The 18032-nt window shown below is 39.0% G+C and overlaps 1 protein-coding gene across 1 annotated transcript; it reads right to left on the reverse strand.

The window, feature by feature from the left end:
- Nucleotides 1-924: 924 nt before the first annotated feature.
- On the reverse strand, nt 925-10957 carry LOC116713614 (transmembrane protein 26). Its single transcript, XM_032553815.1, has 6 exons — nt 10670-10957; nt 9273-9369; nt 8996-9064; nt 6658-6866; nt 6449-6528; nt 925-4439 (listed from the first exon to the last, which is right to left on the reverse strand). The coding sequence occupies exons 1-6, from the start codon at nt 10858-10860 to the stop codon at nt 4147-4149; spliced, it is 939 nt and encodes a 312-aa protein (XP_032409706.1). The 5' UTR covers nt 10861-10957; the 3' UTR covers nt 925-4146.
- Between the last annotated feature and the right edge of the window lie 7075 nt (nt 10958-18032).

Below are 18032 nucleotides of genomic sequence, written 5' to 3' on the forward strand. Positions count from 1 at the left end.
GTATTTGATAGATGCTGGTTTGCATAACTACATAACCACAAACACACCAAATGCTTGTGTGTTTTTTTTCCTTAATCTGCTAGAGATTTAAATTGGAGCTGTGAATAAGGATTTGCATCTCTAAGATTCCTTAAAAAGGCTTTTATAAGTTGTGCTGAAGCTGCTCCGACTGCTTGCAACTATTCAAAAAGAGGAGCTAACCTTGAGTCAATTGCACATTGTGAGGGAAGTAATAACTTAATGTCTATCGATGTTAAAGTGAGGTAAATTAAGCAGCACAATTGCTCGACTCCAACCAGTAAGCAGCTTGGTAAAGGAAATACTTGTAAATAATACTTTCTTCTAATGTGGAAATTCTTATGGCTGTTTCTGTTTTGTGAAACAGTCAGCCCTTATGGGTTATATTCAAGACTAAAGGCCTACAGTTAATGAACTGACCTAATACATTCCTAACATACAAGTAGTTTGCATGTAGATGTTATACTTCTTTTATACTTCCTTCCCAGTTGCACATTTCTTTAGATCTGAGTATAAAAAATTAAAATAAAGCCTGTGCAGTATTTCTAAATTTGCCCCTACTGTACGCTGTTATTTATTATTTTACCTTTGTGTGAATCGTCATGCCTTCTTACGTCTGTCACTTTTTTCTCTATTGTTTTCTCTGTTCACTTTGCCTCTGTGTTTTCCTAACCATTCAAACAATCCAGAATTACCTGCAAGCCTCTCTGTGTTTTATACCTATGAAAACAAAACAACTGTTTTTAAACTTGAAGGAGAATGTGCACGTGGAAACAAGAACTGCTGTTTTTTATTAGCCGCTTACCTGCAATAAGACTCGGCAGAATAAGGGAACATTTCTTGCTTCACTGTTGTTTTAGTAGTTAAATCAGTGCAGTAACAAAACAGCACGGCAATAATGCAAGCTCAAATTATCTCAAATTTATTTAGAAAGAAGACGTTTATTTAAGTGTGCATGGTCAGATTAATAGATACATGACCAGAATGGAAGACTAAATATAAAGCAGAGAGATAACAGGCAACATAGTGTAGTAAACACAGATGAAAACCCAGGAAGCTACAAAAAAATTAAACGCCAAACAAACAAAACCTTGATAAAGAGAAAGAAAATCTGACTGGTCTAATATAAAACAAAGCAACAACAACAAAAAAATATATAAAATTCAGAACAAGGTTAGGTTAGGCAAGCGCAAAGAGGGTAACAATAAAGAACTGATAAGAAAGCAAGCAAGATATGGCAGAGTAATAGTGCCAATAGTGCTAGAATGAAAAAGGAAGTGCTGACGGTGAAGATCATGAAACCAGATAAAGACAACTGAGGACATCTAGTGACAATCAAATGAAATGCAATTTATACATTTCATTACCAAGGACAAGAAGCAAGATCGCTTTACAAAAAAACTTCATCACCAGGTTCTGGCAGTTCACCTGCTTACAGTACTTCAAAAATGCAGGAGTAACATGAGATTACAACAAACACGCTGCAAGGTTACGTTCAGTTTGTCTACATTCACAGTCATGCAAAGTTGAATGTTAGAGTAAAACGTGGCAGCAAATGCCTCAAAACATTCAGAAATGTTTAACATAATACTTCAAGAGAATATAATGACCTGTGTTAAATAATAAAATAAACCCATCAGAAATACTTAATTAAAATTGCAACGAAGAAAATAACACCAAATGTTTTTTTTTTAAAAAAAACACCAGACATGACTCTTAAACAAACGATCGATTTTAGTGCAGTTTTGGTTCAGATGTTGCTTCACTTAATGGTAAAAATTAAAGGTAAGGAGTACAGACATTATTATCTACGTCTTTCTATTCTACACACAGAGTGATATGCTTGAAGCATTTATTTATGTTCATTTTAATTATTAAAAAACACCTTTTAAAACCTGAATATTACGTAAATTGAGAATACAAGTGACACGCAGTTCCAGATTTACAGGGATGTAGGCCTCTGAGCTGGAAACCATTTTGGTGATCTATCCACTAAAGAAAAATTATTTTGCTAATGCATGTACAGTACTAGTTAATTTTATAGACATGTTGAATGTTATTGTTTACATCTGGAAATCTCTTGCATGCCCACAATGAGGGCAAAAAGATAATTCTTTTACATGCCATGCGCTAACTAAATAAAATCTGGAGATGTAGGTGTTATTAATTTAGTGCTGTCTGCCTCAGCAAAGGGACAAATAATGTAGAAAACCAGTTGAAGAATAACTAAAACACACTAGTTTTTTCTCTCTCTGTGTCAGGAGCCCTACACACAGGCGTTGTTGTAGCAACTGACAACAACGCCACAAATGTACTGGGAATCAAGACCAAAAACATGCAAACACTTCCCACAAAAAGAAAAGAACATGCAGTACGTTACAGTTTCATGTTTTCAGGTTTCAATTTTTATTTCGCGATTATTAATGCGAACTATCCTTGTGGTAGGACAGCGGTGGTTTGATTAGCTCATCTAAACACCTGCTCTTCTGACGATCTGTCAGAGTTGTTTTTTTTTTTAACTGAATCAAAACACATCGAATTCCACAGCACATCTTAATGTGACGGTTCTCAAAGTCAAGCTATCATTAATGACCTACGTCCCTCTCCCTCGCAATTTTTTTTTAAACTACTTGTCATAGTGTTGACAATTAGTAGCAAAGCACTGCGTCCCTTTTTCTTTTCTTTATCAACCTGAGTGAAGTTGCCCTCCCCCCACCTTCTTCAAATCAGACAAAATTGGTGTCAAACATTTGTGCTACGTTTGTGCAACAAAAATCTTCGTTTGTGCCCCTATCGTTCTAAAGATACTAAGAAAAATGTTCGCTAGGGGTCATCAGAGGTCAAACACTCCTCAGGCCCCGCTCACATTTGCAAAAATAAATAAATTTGGTGTCAATCAACTCGACTAGATCTGTGGTGGTTTGTGCAGCAAAAATTTTCGTTTGTGCTGCTTTGGCTCTGAAGATATCAATGAAAGATTAAACCTTCGTGGATATCTTCAAAGCCAAAGCAGCACAAATGACAATGTTTGTTGCACAAACAAGCACCGACCTAGCTGATTTGTGGAAATAAATAAATAAATTTAAATGTGAGCGGTGGCAGGGGAGTGTTTGACCTCTGATGACCCTTAGAAGACATTTTTCTTAATCTCTTTAGAATGATGGCGGAACAAACAAAAAGTTTTGCTGCACACACCAGCACAAATGTAGCCGAGTTGACTGACACCAATTTTGTTTGATGTTATGAAAGTGGGGGGTGAAGGGGTTGGTTGATCTTTTGACCTTTAACCTTTCAGGGAGGGTCAACTGCACTCAGGCGCAGTACCTTGCCCTCCAGTAGGGAGCTGACTGGGGTGGTAGCTTTAAAAGGTCCAGTTGCTCCATATTATAAATTGCTATAAATTCATGATGTTTTAAGTATAATGTCTGCAGAACATGCCTTAATTTAAAAAAAGAAAAAAAAGAGAGAAATCGAGGCCTCCCTCCCAAAAAATGTGGCCCTGGGCTACTGCCACTGTAAGTCCAGTTTAAAGTTTGGCCCAGGCGACATGACACTGTCTCAAATGTTTGGGAATGGAGAGCATTTCATGATATCCCAAACTAAATTAGTTAAAGAATAGATTGGCATCCCACTGCATTGTGACTGTTGTGGTTGTGTGCAATTCTTCAATGTAAAAAAAATAAAAAAATACATTGCTGAATTGCAAATATTTCTTGTTTTTTTTTGTCATCTAGTTCAATAATAAACAAAAAACACCAGTCAAGAGCAGAATAAGCTTTTGGATACTGGCGGTTTTTAATGGGTAGACTCGGCTGCTTTGACCCAAGAACTTGTTTTTCTGATAAATGTGGCATCACTTAAAGGGAAATAAACTCTCCAAAGGTCTATGAAGAAATGTTATGACCAAATATCAGTCATCCAAACAACAATGTCCTTTGATTACAAAATGAATGAGGTCAGAGATTCTGTTGTGAACTCGTCGTTCTTTTGGATCAAAATAACATTAAACACTTCTTTTCCTGCTTCACATGAAATTTTCACAAGTCTTGTATCTTTGCAGCATCTTAGGTCTGACATCTGATATTTTCCTTGTCTCTAACCCATCTCAGCGATGACTCATCAGACTCTTCAGTCTGCTCTGTCCCCCACTGGGCTGTGCACGGACGACTTAAAGTCATGGTATAAAACACACAGCCTGTACATATTCAGGATGACAACCAGGAAGTTTTTAAAGGCAAAGAAAACAAGCATTTGGTGAAAAGTACCAAAATGTATCATGACAATGAGCCGGACCACCAGGAAGGGACCGTCGTGGATAAACAGCGTCTCCACGATGCTCCACAGGTCGGTGCTGCGATTGGACCAGAGGGAGTCTCCCTGGACGCTCTCATCCGCTGCCTGGTCGGTCATTGGCCCCACCACTGTTCAAAAAAGAATGCGTTAAAAATAATGCATTGTGCTAAACTGGAAGTAGCAGCCAATTCAACAAATACAAGGTTGCTGTTGCCAACCAGGGAAACCCAAACGGGTGATGAGGTTGAACCAAAGAACCCACTCAACAGATCTTTGATCCACATCTCTATGGGAGTTTCTCTGATTTAATAGTCAATCTAAGTTCTGACTATTATAGCAGAATGAAAAGTAGGTTGTTAAAATCTAAGGAGCCAGATTTTCAATCTAAAGAAACATCTTCAGTTGATGAACATTTAACATCTGATCGAATTATCTTAGGTACCTTTCTCTGAAGGCACATTCGAGACCCAGAGCTGTCCACCAAGTGGTACTTATTTATTTGTTATTACTTTTGTGTGTGGGTGTGTGTGTGTGTGTGTGCGTTTGTGTGTTGTTTAAAGTTCCTGTGGGAACTGACCTGAAAATTCATCCACACTTTTCTTTAAATGGATGGTGGATTTTTTTGTTGATTGTTTTTTTTTTTTTGCCTTTTCACATTTATATTGTTTAAATATGAAGGTTCCTTTTATGACTTATTTGAAGGAACAAATCTAGAGTTTTCCAAGATTGTGGGTTAGGATCTCCTGGGGATTTCCACCTTTGCTTGGATCATTTGGAGTCATTTAGTAACATTTTTCCTGAAACAAAGTATAAACAAAGCAATCATTCGTCTACACACTAGCACACATCCTCTTTCTGTCCTCAGCTCACTTCCAGTGAATTTGAGCCTCTCAATCTTTCTCATGTTGAGAAGTTGAAGGCAATTGTGAGAAAACTTTCAGAAGCAGTGTAATACTGGCATTAAGAGCAAAATACTCCTTTTCTCTAAGTTATTTTTTTTTTTAGGTTGTACATTGTGATTAAAAAAGATAAATATCTGTTAGTTCTGGCTGTGTGTGGCTCTGAGAGTTTGCGTAGTCTCCCGCACTGAGTCAAGTAGTGCAAATGGGGTGATTGTTTTTGTTGGTAGCAATTTTATTCTTCTGAAAAACAAGATGATAATTCTGGCTTTAAAATTGCTGGGGGGGTTTCTTTGGCAGCTAAAGCTGTAATTTTCAAATGACAGCCTACATCGCGGTGGTCAGCCTCAGCTTTCAAAAAAATGTGAGGAATGACTGTAATCTTGAATACAAGTAGAAAAGTTTTGACAGTGTTCTAGGACAAACTGTCCACCGATGATGACTGAACACAAAAAAGCTGTGAAACAGAGATTTTGTGGAGAGTATTTCTCTGACGACATCTTCGACAAATGGGTTTTGTAAGTCAACACCTTGTGCATTTATAGGGATTTCAAGCATAGTGCCATAAAAAGGCAGACTAAGATAAGCAGACCTAAACACACACATTACCGGAAAACATCTATTAAGTTCTGTGTGTTCTTGCTGCGAGAGTAAAGCTTCTAATGCCTCTAATATTTTTGCATTAAAAGGGTAATGACATTTATTTCCACATTATAATGGCGCGTAATAGATCAACTTGACTGCGAATGTGGGTTTCTCCAGAAACAAACTGTTCCTGAATAAACTTGTTCCTGTTTTGAGTTCTTTTTTGTTGTTGTTGTTGACTCACATGCGTTTGGCTGTAACAAGTTTGGGCAAAAAGGATGAAACTTGTAGATGTGCTTTTCTCTACAGCTGCTGCCTTGGCTTATCAGCAAGGTGGGGATCTGAAAAACTCAGACAGGTTCCTGGGTTGGATTTCTGCTCAGAAGATAATCGGTATACACTTGAACGCCTTCAATGCTCTTTTTCTGATCTGATCCGTCTTCACAGGTTCAGGTCTCAACATGTCTGCCTGAAAGAGCCATCATGATTACACGAGTTTATAATTTGACAGAGGCAGAGATAAAATCTGCCTCCGTTTTGCTCCGAGGCCGAGCTTGGCTGTCATGTTTTTTCTAGAAACGATTGTTTGGAAGCTGATATAAGTGCTCAATAAGCACGTATGTTAAGATTAAAAAAGCCAAGCAGACACTGACCACACAGATGACAGGGGAACTGCAGCATGCTCCAAGTCCAGACACCTAAAATGACGTAAACCAGCTCGCGACTGTTCTCTCTGCAAAACACAACGGATATTTAAATCGCTTTAAAACAACATCATCTAAACAGGAAACCACACTTTTGCTGTCATATGCATGGATTAAAATGTTTTCTTTTTCTTAAAAAAAAACACAACAACACCCACTTTACATCGGCCAGCGTCTCACTGTTAAACTCGAGGATGTCCGCCGCCGTGCCAACTAAAATGAGCAGAAGCTGAGAGAGCTGATCTCTCGTGATCCCGCCTCCTAAAGGGAGAAGCCACTTCCCTATGATGAGAAGGATGAGCAGAATCTGATGAAGAGCAAGGATCCAGCTGTCCTGGCAGAAATTTGACAACACATGATGAAGTCTCTGGGAAAGAGAGGCACATTGAGAAACTTTCTGTGAAGGCTCCATTGCTTCCCAAGCACATCTCGAAACACATGTCGCAATATGTTAGTGTAAATCATGAGAACAGTTCCAACAAGAGGAGCATTTTGAAAAGCAACATTTTCACATTATCACTTTATAGGTTCCTCAGCATCACTGTTTCTTTTCAAAAAAGACCATTTTATTTTAACAATATTTGACTTCTCAAAGCTGAATTTGTTTTTCGATGTCAATGGCAGCCGCCGCCGCCATCTTAGTAGGACTCAGAGCGTTGTGAGCCAAGCTTCCTGTTTACTGTGCTTCTAAGCTGAAGAGGTAGATCAATACCTTCTGATTTACAGATTGTAAAATTATCTTTTAATGTTAACATGACATATCTGTACTCTGTGCAAACTTAGGGGTCATGTTTAGTTGCTTTGTGGTAATAAAACATCATCTCTGTGAAGGTGATATGTCCCTAAAATTGCATTTGCATTAAAAGTTGTGAACTCTGCTGCCCCTTTGTCTACGACCTGGTCTACATGTTATTCTTAGTTTGGTTGAGTTTATTGTCCCTAAACTCCTGTTTTAGCTGTAGTTCTAGTAATTCACTAATGCAACTGTTGCATTTCTAGAAAGTCACACAAAACTCAATCCAACCTCCAATGTGCGACTTTTTTCTTCTGTCTTCTTGGAAAGTAATTCTGGGCATGTGTGTGATTTTATATATCATTCTGAGGAATTGAAAACTAATCTGCCATAGCATTTTGAACACTTGCCAATTGTTGTTTCTCCCTGTTTTACTGCCTGGAAACTTCTGACACGTCACAACATCTGGTATCAAGATGCTAACAATGACTCTGGGTCCTGTAGATTGCAGGGAAAGGGAAAACTATCTGTACTTATTTAGAAGCTAGTATTATAGCCACCTTCAGGACACTTTGTGCTGATCCTCGTTGGATTTCTACCCACCTTAGAGATATCTTGCTCTGACAGTGAGTCAAAGTCTATCCCTCTTGAAGAACTTTCATATCAACCATGCATTTGTATTCACTTTGGAAATATTTCTTCTTGACTATATGTGACATCCCAGACTCTTCTCATACCATCCTCTGATTCGCATGAACCTTGCAGAGCTTTCACATTTCATTGATAAATTTTTTTTTGCCATCTTGGAGATGTCGTCTTGTAGCAACTATGAGTCATTTTGGAGCCGTCTTGCAATTTTTTTTTTTTTTACTGTTATGCAACTCCAACTATATGAGTTTGTGATTCCAGTAAGTGTTATCTATCAGCAGAAGCTCACTCAGAGCTATTTTATTTTGAACTGTCACCTTTATTGGTTGGGGATGGTTTCTACTGATAATGTCAATTCGCTAGCCACCGTGAAGATGTTTTATAACCGGCTTTAACAACTGATAATACGAAGCACTTATCTACCACCATCTCTTCTAGCAAGAAAGTTGATCAACTTTAACTTTTTGCTGAGGTGTTCACTAATCCTCTGACTACAAGTGAAAAATGAGTTTGCAAAAAAAACAAACGTCCTCACAATGTAGACATGATGTCATGTCAGCTGATCCTTGTGCCCTTGAGGGAAATGGCTACCTCTAAAGTTTTACTTCCTGAAAACGTTCTTCTGTCCACCTCAGCACTAACGATTCTGGAACGAAGTTTGTCCGTTCCCAGTCACGTTAGTTTGGGTATAAAAACACACCTTTACTAGGTTTTTGAGAAAACAAAACTTGAAAAATTCTGACCTCACTGCTTGAGAAAATCTGTTATTAATGCGGAAAATGCAATAAATTGTTCATTTTGTAATTGTTTATACATAAGGTGGTTGCACAAAAAACAGTAAATATGCTCCTCTTTTATTTTTATTTTTGTTTTCGTATAGGTAATGAAATGCACCCCACATCTCTTCGAAATAGACAGACCTTTTGAACAGTCACATTTTCTTATAATTCATACTTTTCAAAAGATTTATTAAAAATCTAAATAAGCAATAAAAAACTTGGTTTGAACAGTCATACTACCCATCTTAAAAACCACACTTCATTGATGATTTTTTAATATTTATTTAGGGAATCTAGTACCTCAGAAAAAAAAGTATGAAGTATTAGTTAACTTACCTTCAAACTATCACTTATTGTGCTGTTTCCTGATGATTCATTCATGCCAGTGAAAAACTCATAATTGCACTGCAAAAGAGGAACGAGGCATCAGACATTTCTTGTGCTTTATTTTTATCTTTGAAGCACTAAAAAAGGCATAGTCTGCAGAAAAAGATGTCTTGCAGCCATGTCCTCCACATCTGCCTAGATGAGTGTTTTGGGAAATAATAATTTTTTTTTTTTTTTTGACAGATGTGCAGAAATATTGAATATTGTGGTTTCTGATTTTAACTACCTTGCCATCCTGCTTTCTGTTCTGCTGGTGGTGGAGCTCCAGGATCCAGATGGAGGGAATGATACTAATGAGAAACAGAAAAATTGTGGGAGAAAACCTGCAAGAAATGGGAAAATCAGTTTATCGGTACTGCTCCAAACTAATGAAGAGTTTCAATATGGATGAAAATGAAGTGTGTGTATATTATTAGAGATAAATGCAGCTGACTGGGAAACAGCACATCAAGAAGACAAAGAAGAAAATTTCCAAAAACTTGTTGTTTATAGTTCTTCTCACGAAAATTATCTTTTTTATTACTCACTCAAGATAATCCCACATCAACCACAGTTTCTTTTACGACTTGCTCAATAATTTAAGAAGGACAATAAAATTATTTTGTACTCATTTCCAACCACTTAAACAGACAGAAAATGAGGTTTATTATGTCAGATAGTGCCTTCTAAATAACTATCATGCATTCAATCTTCTGGAAAGATAATAGCCAAGGTGGATAGTAACGAGATACATTTACTCATTTACATTCATTGAGTGACTTCTGGAGGTAAAGAATTACTTTTAGAAGTATTTTTACTATGCGATACTTTTTAAATTTCATCTGAGTAATTTTATTGTGAGGTACTCTTACTTGAGTAAAATTTCAGGACACTCTACCCACTGTGAATAACTTCACTGAATGAAGAACAAGTCTAGTTTTAACCAAAAATGTACCAGGCACAGACCTGAAGTTTTTGTTAAAGTTTTCGTTTTTGTTGAAGTTTTTCTACTGAAATACATTATTTCAGATAAAATATTTATTTTTTTGACTGATTTTGTAATTATTTTTATGGATCACTTTCATTTTGGTCTGCAAAATACCCACATTTGTAAATAGTTTAATACTTTATTTGGTCTGATTATGTGATTTTTAAATATTAAATGATTGATGTTTTGATTAGGCAGTGCTTTAGCAGCCTTTTTTACCAAATACTTGTTAACTCTTATTTGAGAAATTTCTTGGACAGCTACTTTTTACTTTTACTTGAGTAACAAAATATGTTGAAGTATTGCTACTCATACATGAGTACTATTTTTGGTTACTCTACCCATCTCAGCATGACAAGAAATTAAACCAGATAACAAATACATCTCCATGATTGCTGGTTTGAGGAGTCTGATTTCCTGTCCCACCCGGACCCTTCTGTCCCAGGACAATTTCAGCAGCGGGACAAGCAGGATGCAAGGGGGTGGAGAACTACACATTATTATTGTTAGTCTGCACATTTGCACATTATTAACGTGCAATACAATCACTTCTGCATGCATTTAGATAGCTCAGAGTGTAATTGATCATTGTAAACTTTACATCACAAATTTATGAAGAAACATGCACAAAAAAAAGAAGAGAGGGATTAAATTACCATTTGTAGTCCAGTCCTTTTCGCTTCCTCAGTGTTATTATCATTTCAACAACAAGTGGCAGAAAGAGCAAAGTCAGCAGCCAGTAGTATGGATGTTTTTTGACCCATATCACCCTCCAGACTGCGACCAGTGAAAGCAGGATGAACAAAGCTCTGGTGATGATGGCACTCAGAAAGCTGAACAGACCCATGGCGCTGTCGCTGCTCCTGGAAAGTACAGATCTCAGCCCGCTGCTGGCAGCTGTGCTCACACAGAGAGAAGTAAAAAAAAGAAGGGTCGGTTTGTTCAAACAAAGGCCCCAAACTCGTAGCTCCGCCTGCCTTCTCCCCCTTACACCCTCCTACTGCTCCCTACCCGGCCCCTCGCCCTGCTCTGGGAAGCGGTCAGCTCAGATAGGTGGTGAGTAATGACGGCGCTACATGTCTCAAAAAGCCCATTCATAATATTTCTCACTGTGACGTACGGCTGACACTCTGACTCCGCTGCAAAGTCTTTGTGCAGAGAGCATCACATTCTCAGTCTCTTTTAACAGGAAAACGTGTCAGAAAAAAAAAAAAAAAGCTGACTGAAAACTGTGTTGTTGTTTTCTTGTTCTGTTTTTTCCACACTTCATTCCAAGGCAGTGCTGGACAAGTTTAGTGGCTCTTTTATTTCATGGCTAAAATGGCTGTTTACCCAGGGTGGCAGCGCAGGACGGGCACCAACAGTAAAATAAGTTAATAGTCGTGACCCTTTCACCAAGCAGTTCAACATTAATTGAAGAAAATATTGTTCTATAGGCAAGTGATGATGTTGGAGCTGATTTACACCTTCAGGTTTAAAATGTTTTTTTGTTGTTTTTAAAGAGGTTAAACTGCATTTGATAATCTGCTGTTGCAGTTGTTTGTGCTGCATTTTTACCATTAATAATTCATTAATTAGTAATATCATTTTCCTAGAAAGATACATTAGTTTAAAAACAAATTTTAAAAAAAGAGGTGGGGAGAATATTTTTCATTTTCATTAGAAGAATATGAGTCTCCCAGGATGGAAGCAGAGTTGAACATAACCCTGTTTCCTCTGAAATCAACAATCATCTCCTTTGTTTTGTTCACATTCAAGAACAAATGATTGTGTCATGTGTCATGATTGTTCCCACACCGCGACACAAAGCAGTCCACCACATTTCTGCACTCAGATTCTCGGTACACCTGACAACTGCAGAGTCATCCGAGTGTTTCTGTAGATTACAGAAGTCCGATTTGTGCTGGAAGTCTGACAAAGCGAAAAGAAATGGTGCGAGTGCAGTCCCCTGAGGTGCTCCTGTGCTGCTGACCAGCTGATTGGACACACAGTCCTTCAGTCTCACAAACTGTGGTCTGTTTGTCAGGTAGTCGTGTTGAGGCCTCCGCCTGTGTCTTCTGGAGTTTCTGACAAAGAACATGATCCTCACAGTGCTGCCTGCTTTGTCCAGATGACATTGGGTTTGTTGCAGCAGGAGCATAATGGCGTCTTCAACTCCAGTTCCAAGGTGGCAGTAAGCAAACTACTGGACGTCCTGATATTTGTTTGTCTAATTACTTAGGAAGGCCAACAGGAGTCTCTCCAGGACCTTCATGATGTGGGAGGTCACAGGGCAACAAGTCTATAGCCGTTGCTGACTGATGAGTGAGTTTTAGGATGAAATCCACTTCACTTTAGAAGGACAAGGCAATATAAAGACCAGTAATGCTGCCAGGTAGGTTTTTTTCATATTATAAAAGTTAATCTCCTCATAAATATTACTAGAGAGAAATTGTATTATCTTTGACTTATGCCAAAGTATACATGAAACCTATTGATCAAGTGAGTATGGGGGCACACCAAGATGGTTTATACAGGAGGGACCAGAATGTTGGCCAAAAGACTTGGAAATTATGTGCAGAGTTGGAAATAATTGTGGTGACTAAAACAGTTTTTGATATGCAAAAAGTTTTTTTTATGTCAGAAATGTAGCTGAAAAGTCTAGATATTAATGCTTCTATCACCCACAATGTATATATGAACAAAGAAGCTGTGAGGTAAAGCAAAAAGATGACTTGTTAATTTTTGCTTCATCCGAATTTTCCCAGAAAAGGCGGGCGGTGGACGAAAGTGTCACAGCTCGTTGTAGGAACTGAAGCGAACCACAACGAACCAGGAACCAGAGCCGGTTACTCCCTACGCTGCATTTCATTTACCTCTAAAGTCGGAACTTGTGTCTGAGAATGACACCAAGCTGACCTCATGTTATGAACTCAAAAAATGTTTAGTATTTTAGTGTCCATGCTAACTGCAATTAGCAATGCAAGCTAGCAACAGCATGTTTTTCACAGTTTTGTATTTGAAAGTTTTGTTCTTTCAAATACTGTAGCAACTTGTTCACTTTCCAATAGCAAAGTGTGGGTGAAAGGTTTAACAAGATACACAATGTTAAATAACAGTTTGTTTTTTTACCTCTCTAAATTTTATATGAGAAGAAACCAAATGTGGTCAAGATTTGTGACAAGCCCCAACTTTCCCTCTTCTAAATACGACTTTAGGAGCTTTCAAGAAAAAGTCAAACTTCCTGCTGTGCTGCTGTTTCCATTGTCTCCCAGTTTTCTTGAAAACATGATGTTTACGTAGATGAGGGCTTTTTGTAAAAATGTTGAGAAAGCGTGTAGTGATTTGTTACAGGCAGCCACTGAAACAGTGGGCAGTATTACCAGGTTGATAGAGTTTGATAGCAGCTGCATCGTTGGGTTGTATGAGGCCAAACGGTCTCATGTTGCCCTGATGTTGGAACTGTAGGGCGTATGGGCTCCTACATATTGTGATTATGTATCATATTAGCCTCCCGTGCTAAGCTACTACCATGAATACCTTTCTGCTGAAGCCCCACACAGCCTCATTAACTGCTGCAAATGCTGTCAGCCTAGGAGGGATTGTCTGGGGCTCAGTGCTTTACTGTTCCAGCTGTGCCAGCTCTGTAAACAGAAAGATTTACTTATTACTGGACTACATCTGAACCAAAAGTCATTCCTTCTGGCTCTATGAACTTCAAGCTAAATCTTTGCTTGTCAGCAACTTTAGGTCAGTCTTAGTACCTTTAATCTCTATGTGTACTTCAGATTCCTGTGATCCACTGCATCTTTATGTTCAGAACAAAAACAAAAGTCGGACCATAATCCTGCAGCCTCGGAGCCGATGTCAGTTGACTTTGACTGCGAACCAACGCGCACTTTGACTCATTGACGGACTTTTGTTGGACAAACACTGAATGAAAAACAACCGTTCAGTCAAAGTCACTTCCGTCTGAATATATGGTGGGAATACAGAAAAAAAGACTGACTGTAGACAAATTATGTGTTGTTTTTATTTGGAAAAGGAGGGAAAGGTGCAGGCAAAATGACGTCCACATGCTTCTCTGTTTATGTATTTATGCATTTCAATACTCTTCTAATTTTTTAGGTAATTTAAAATTCTGCCACTGAAACAAGCAGTAATTTTAGCTGAACGGGGCGCGCCGTGGTAGCGTAGGGGTCAGCGCGACCCACGTTTGGAGGTCTTGAGTCCTTGACTCGGCCGTCGCGGGTTCGACTCCCAGACCCGGCGACATTTGCCGCATGTCTTCCCCTCTTTCCTGTCAGCCTACTTTCAAAAAATAAGGGACACTAGAGCCCATAATAAAAAAAAACTTTAGCTGAATTTCAGCGATAAAGATAATGCTAAAAATTTTATACTTTCTGAAGCTACTTTGGGGTAAATTTTTCTTTTCAGTATTATAACGGAGCGTTCTATAAAATCAGGCAAAAATAAGACTGCAGCCTAAACCGAATGATGCTGACTTTATCTTTAAGTTCTTCTGGGGTTTTTTTTGTTTGTTTGTTTGTTTGTTTGTTTGTTTTTTGCTGTGTCAGCTTTTTCTGTCTCCCACCACAATGACTTTATGTTTTGATCAGAGTTTGTGTTTCCTCTGCCGTTCAGGAAGGTTTCTTTGTGAGGATTTGAGTTTTCTTTGTGTTTATTTTAGGTTTCTGTGTCTATTAAATCTCCAGTGTTGTCCTGTCTTCTCCTTGATTGTTCCCAGCTGTGTCTCGTGTCCCTGATTATCCTCTGTGTATTTAATCCCACCTGTGTTCCTTGTTCCTCGTCTTGTCTGCAGTCAAGTCTGTCATTGGTTTTGTCATACCAGTTGCTACCAGCTCTGAGCACTTTGGTGTCTGGTTGTTAGGTGAAATGTACATATATATTATCAAATATTTGTTGTTTCATTTATAACAATAGTGCTAGCTGAGAAGGGGGGGTGCTATCTTTGGAGAAAGGTGCTACACATTTCTGCTGAATAACACAGCAGCCGATGGGAGCCTGACGAAGGCCATTTCGGGTCTCCGTACCCTTAATGGCAAGATGAAAGAACTCTCTGGTGTGAATACTTCCATGTGGGATGCATGGATGGATGTTTTTGGAAAGTACCGAAGCTTTGTGTCCTCTGTCTTAGTATCGGTTGCAGTCTTTGCTGCAATTCTAACCTTGTGTGGATGTTGTTGTATTCCTTGCTTGCGTTCCTTGTTTAACCGTCTCATTACCACAGCGATTTCTCCCATGGAGGACCGGATGGCACATCTATATCCTTTGTTAGCAAAACATCCTGAGCCTGACAAAGAATACTCTGATGACGACTCTCTTAACCTGTATCCAGACCCTAACCTGTGACCTGAATATGATCCCTGAGTGTAAGCATATTTGCGTTCCTAAAAATGAACTCCCAGCTGAAAATCGTTTGAAGTGGCTGCCTTTGGAGGGATATGAGAATTGGAACAAATATGTGATAAACAGGGGGGAATGTCAGGTGAAATGTATATATTTATTATCAAATATTTGTTCTTTCATTTATAACAATAGTGTTACTTATATGATGTTCTGTCTTATATGCCTTTATTGTTTTCTTTCCCTTCAGCATAAAGAATGTTTCTGTGCTGTTTGATTTACTTTGTTTCCTTTTTACAAGAGGGCCTCCCTGAAGAAAAGCAGTGACAACCGTGCTCACAGGGTTTATTGCTCAGCAGGACTTCTTCTTCGTTTGAACTGTTAGATAGCAGTAAAACCGACCGTCGCCTTGAAGAAGTCCGACTTGTTCTGTTTTACTCTGTGTCTGGAGCCGAATAATCTAATGCAAGATAACATGTGTTTAGTTAGTGATTGTCATTAGCACTGCAACTAAGTGATGAAATGTTTTGCCCCCACCCCTTAGAGTTGCAGTGTTCTCTGTGATAGGGACTCTGAAAGTAATAAAAAGAGAGGAGCGGACAAATGTGTTTCAGAGCTGTTGGAGATTTGTACTGTAAACACGTCTCTGTCCGTTCTCCTCGCGAGATCAAAAGAATCTAACTCTCTTGTCTTTTCTGTGTTTGTTCAATTTGTCTTTAATAGGTGTCAAACCTGACACTGCTCTTCTGTGCTGCCTGGATTTTGGATTTCTTACTTCATTAAATCATCATTTAACTAATGTGGGTCCACAGCGTCTCCCTCACCACACTTAATGACAGAAGGAGCCGACCCCAAGTAACTACGGTGAGGCATGCTAAAGAAATAGAACATCATGGACCCTGCACGTTGAGACAAATTAAAATTAACAATAAAGGACTATGTAGAGATCGTGGTGGAACCATATTTCGCTTACAGAAGCCTCGGGGTGACCATTAGGCTTCTCTTGGAGCTGGAGTACTGGTCCGCCCATCTCCCGTCCCTGGTGTTGGTGGAGCTGCAGCAGGAGGCAGAGTGGGAACGCCAGACAGCTCTAGCTGTCATGGCTGGTGACCCTCTGCCTCCTAAGCCGGACATCCCATTCTTCCCAGAACAGGGATTAGAACTTGGAATCCAGAAAAACTACCTTAGCAACTACTTTTTAGACTCCTATTCTCCTGACCCAGAAGAGGAATTAGACCAGAGGATACTTACTTATCTAGCAACCCTGAATAGGAGTATCAGGTTTATTTACTTTGACTCAACATTATTAACTTTTTCTCCTTTTGCTCTTTCTTTTGGTTTGTTATTTTGTTTGTATTTCCTTTTAATTCCTTTGTATTGCCTTGTTGCTGAAAATGTGTTATATAAATAAAATTACCTTTACCTTTCCGCTCCAGCATCTCCTTCGCCTCTGGAACCAGTACCACCTCCAGCCGGAGCGCCTGTCACGTCTCCAGCCCCGGCCACAGCTCCCCTCGGCGCTGCTGCGGACCCTTCGCCACCACTGCAGCAGCAGCATACCCTCCACCCCTCGCCAGTTGTGGGTTTCTGCAGGATGTCGGTAAAGAATACACATGAGGCAGTTAAATGAAATGAAGCAAAGAATGTTACTTAGTGCGTTGCGCTTCAAAAGAAATTTTACGACTCATGCTAACTAACTCAACAAACTTTAATGTGTTTCACTGGGATTTTATTGTATAGAAACAAATTAAACGTAGGGAGAGAAGCTCGGTCATCGGGGAGGGACTCAGAGTGGCTGCTCCTTCATGTCGAGAGGATCCACTTGAGCTGGATCAGGTATCTGGTTAGGATGCATCCCTGGTGAGGGGTAGGTTAGGGCATGGAGGAGGCCCAGAGGAAGACCCAGGACACACTGGGACAATATTTCTCGGCTGGCCTGGGAACGCCTTGTGGGGCTTGATTTTCACATCACACTTCAATTTTCTTTATTTGTTGGGAGCTATTTACAATTTTCTTTACATGTGTATATACATGTGTAAGAAAACAAAATCCCAAGAAAATGCTTTTTTTTTTTTGTAGTGTGAAAAACAAATAGCCCATCTTTACTGATATAAAATGCACCACATAGCCTGCTAAGCATATTTTTATTTATTCATGCAGAAGGCAGCAAGACAAGCTTGACTGGGCTTCTAAAATTAAAACACACACACCCTTCCGCTTTCCCAAAAACACACACACCTATCATTTTGCTCTAGTTGGCCACATACTGACTTATTTCTTTTTTGTCTTCTGGAAATCAATCTGGCCATCCGGCGCAGCAGAGAGGAAAAACAGCAGGAAAATGCATGACCTTGGAAAGGAGGCAGACTTTTTCCTGTCTTTGTTCCAAACTGCCCGTCATTGCATAGAAGTGAAACTGAAGAAAGCATTTCAGATGGAAGACTCTAGGAAAGAAAAAAATACAGCCTGCCTTAAAGTCTTTTGCAAGAAACTACAACTTCCTGGAAACAAAATTTAAAAAAAAAAATTTTACCACTACTAAAAGAAGGGGGAATAAAACATCAAACAAATTTTACTGAAGAGAGTTCCTTGTTGAGCTCAGCAGCTCATTCTGTCACAGACTGAGAGGAGTGCCTGTGAACAGAGACAAACTCTTCTCTGTTTGGTTGAGGC

The sequence above is a fragment of the Xiphophorus hellerii genome, chromosome 22, assembly GCF_003331165.1.
Source record: "Xiphophorus hellerii strain 12219 chromosome 22, Xiphophorus_hellerii-4.1, whole genome shotgun sequence".
Classification (NCBI taxonomy): domain Eukaryota; kingdom Metazoa; phylum Chordata; class Actinopteri; order Cyprinodontiformes; family Poeciliidae; genus Xiphophorus; species Xiphophorus hellerii.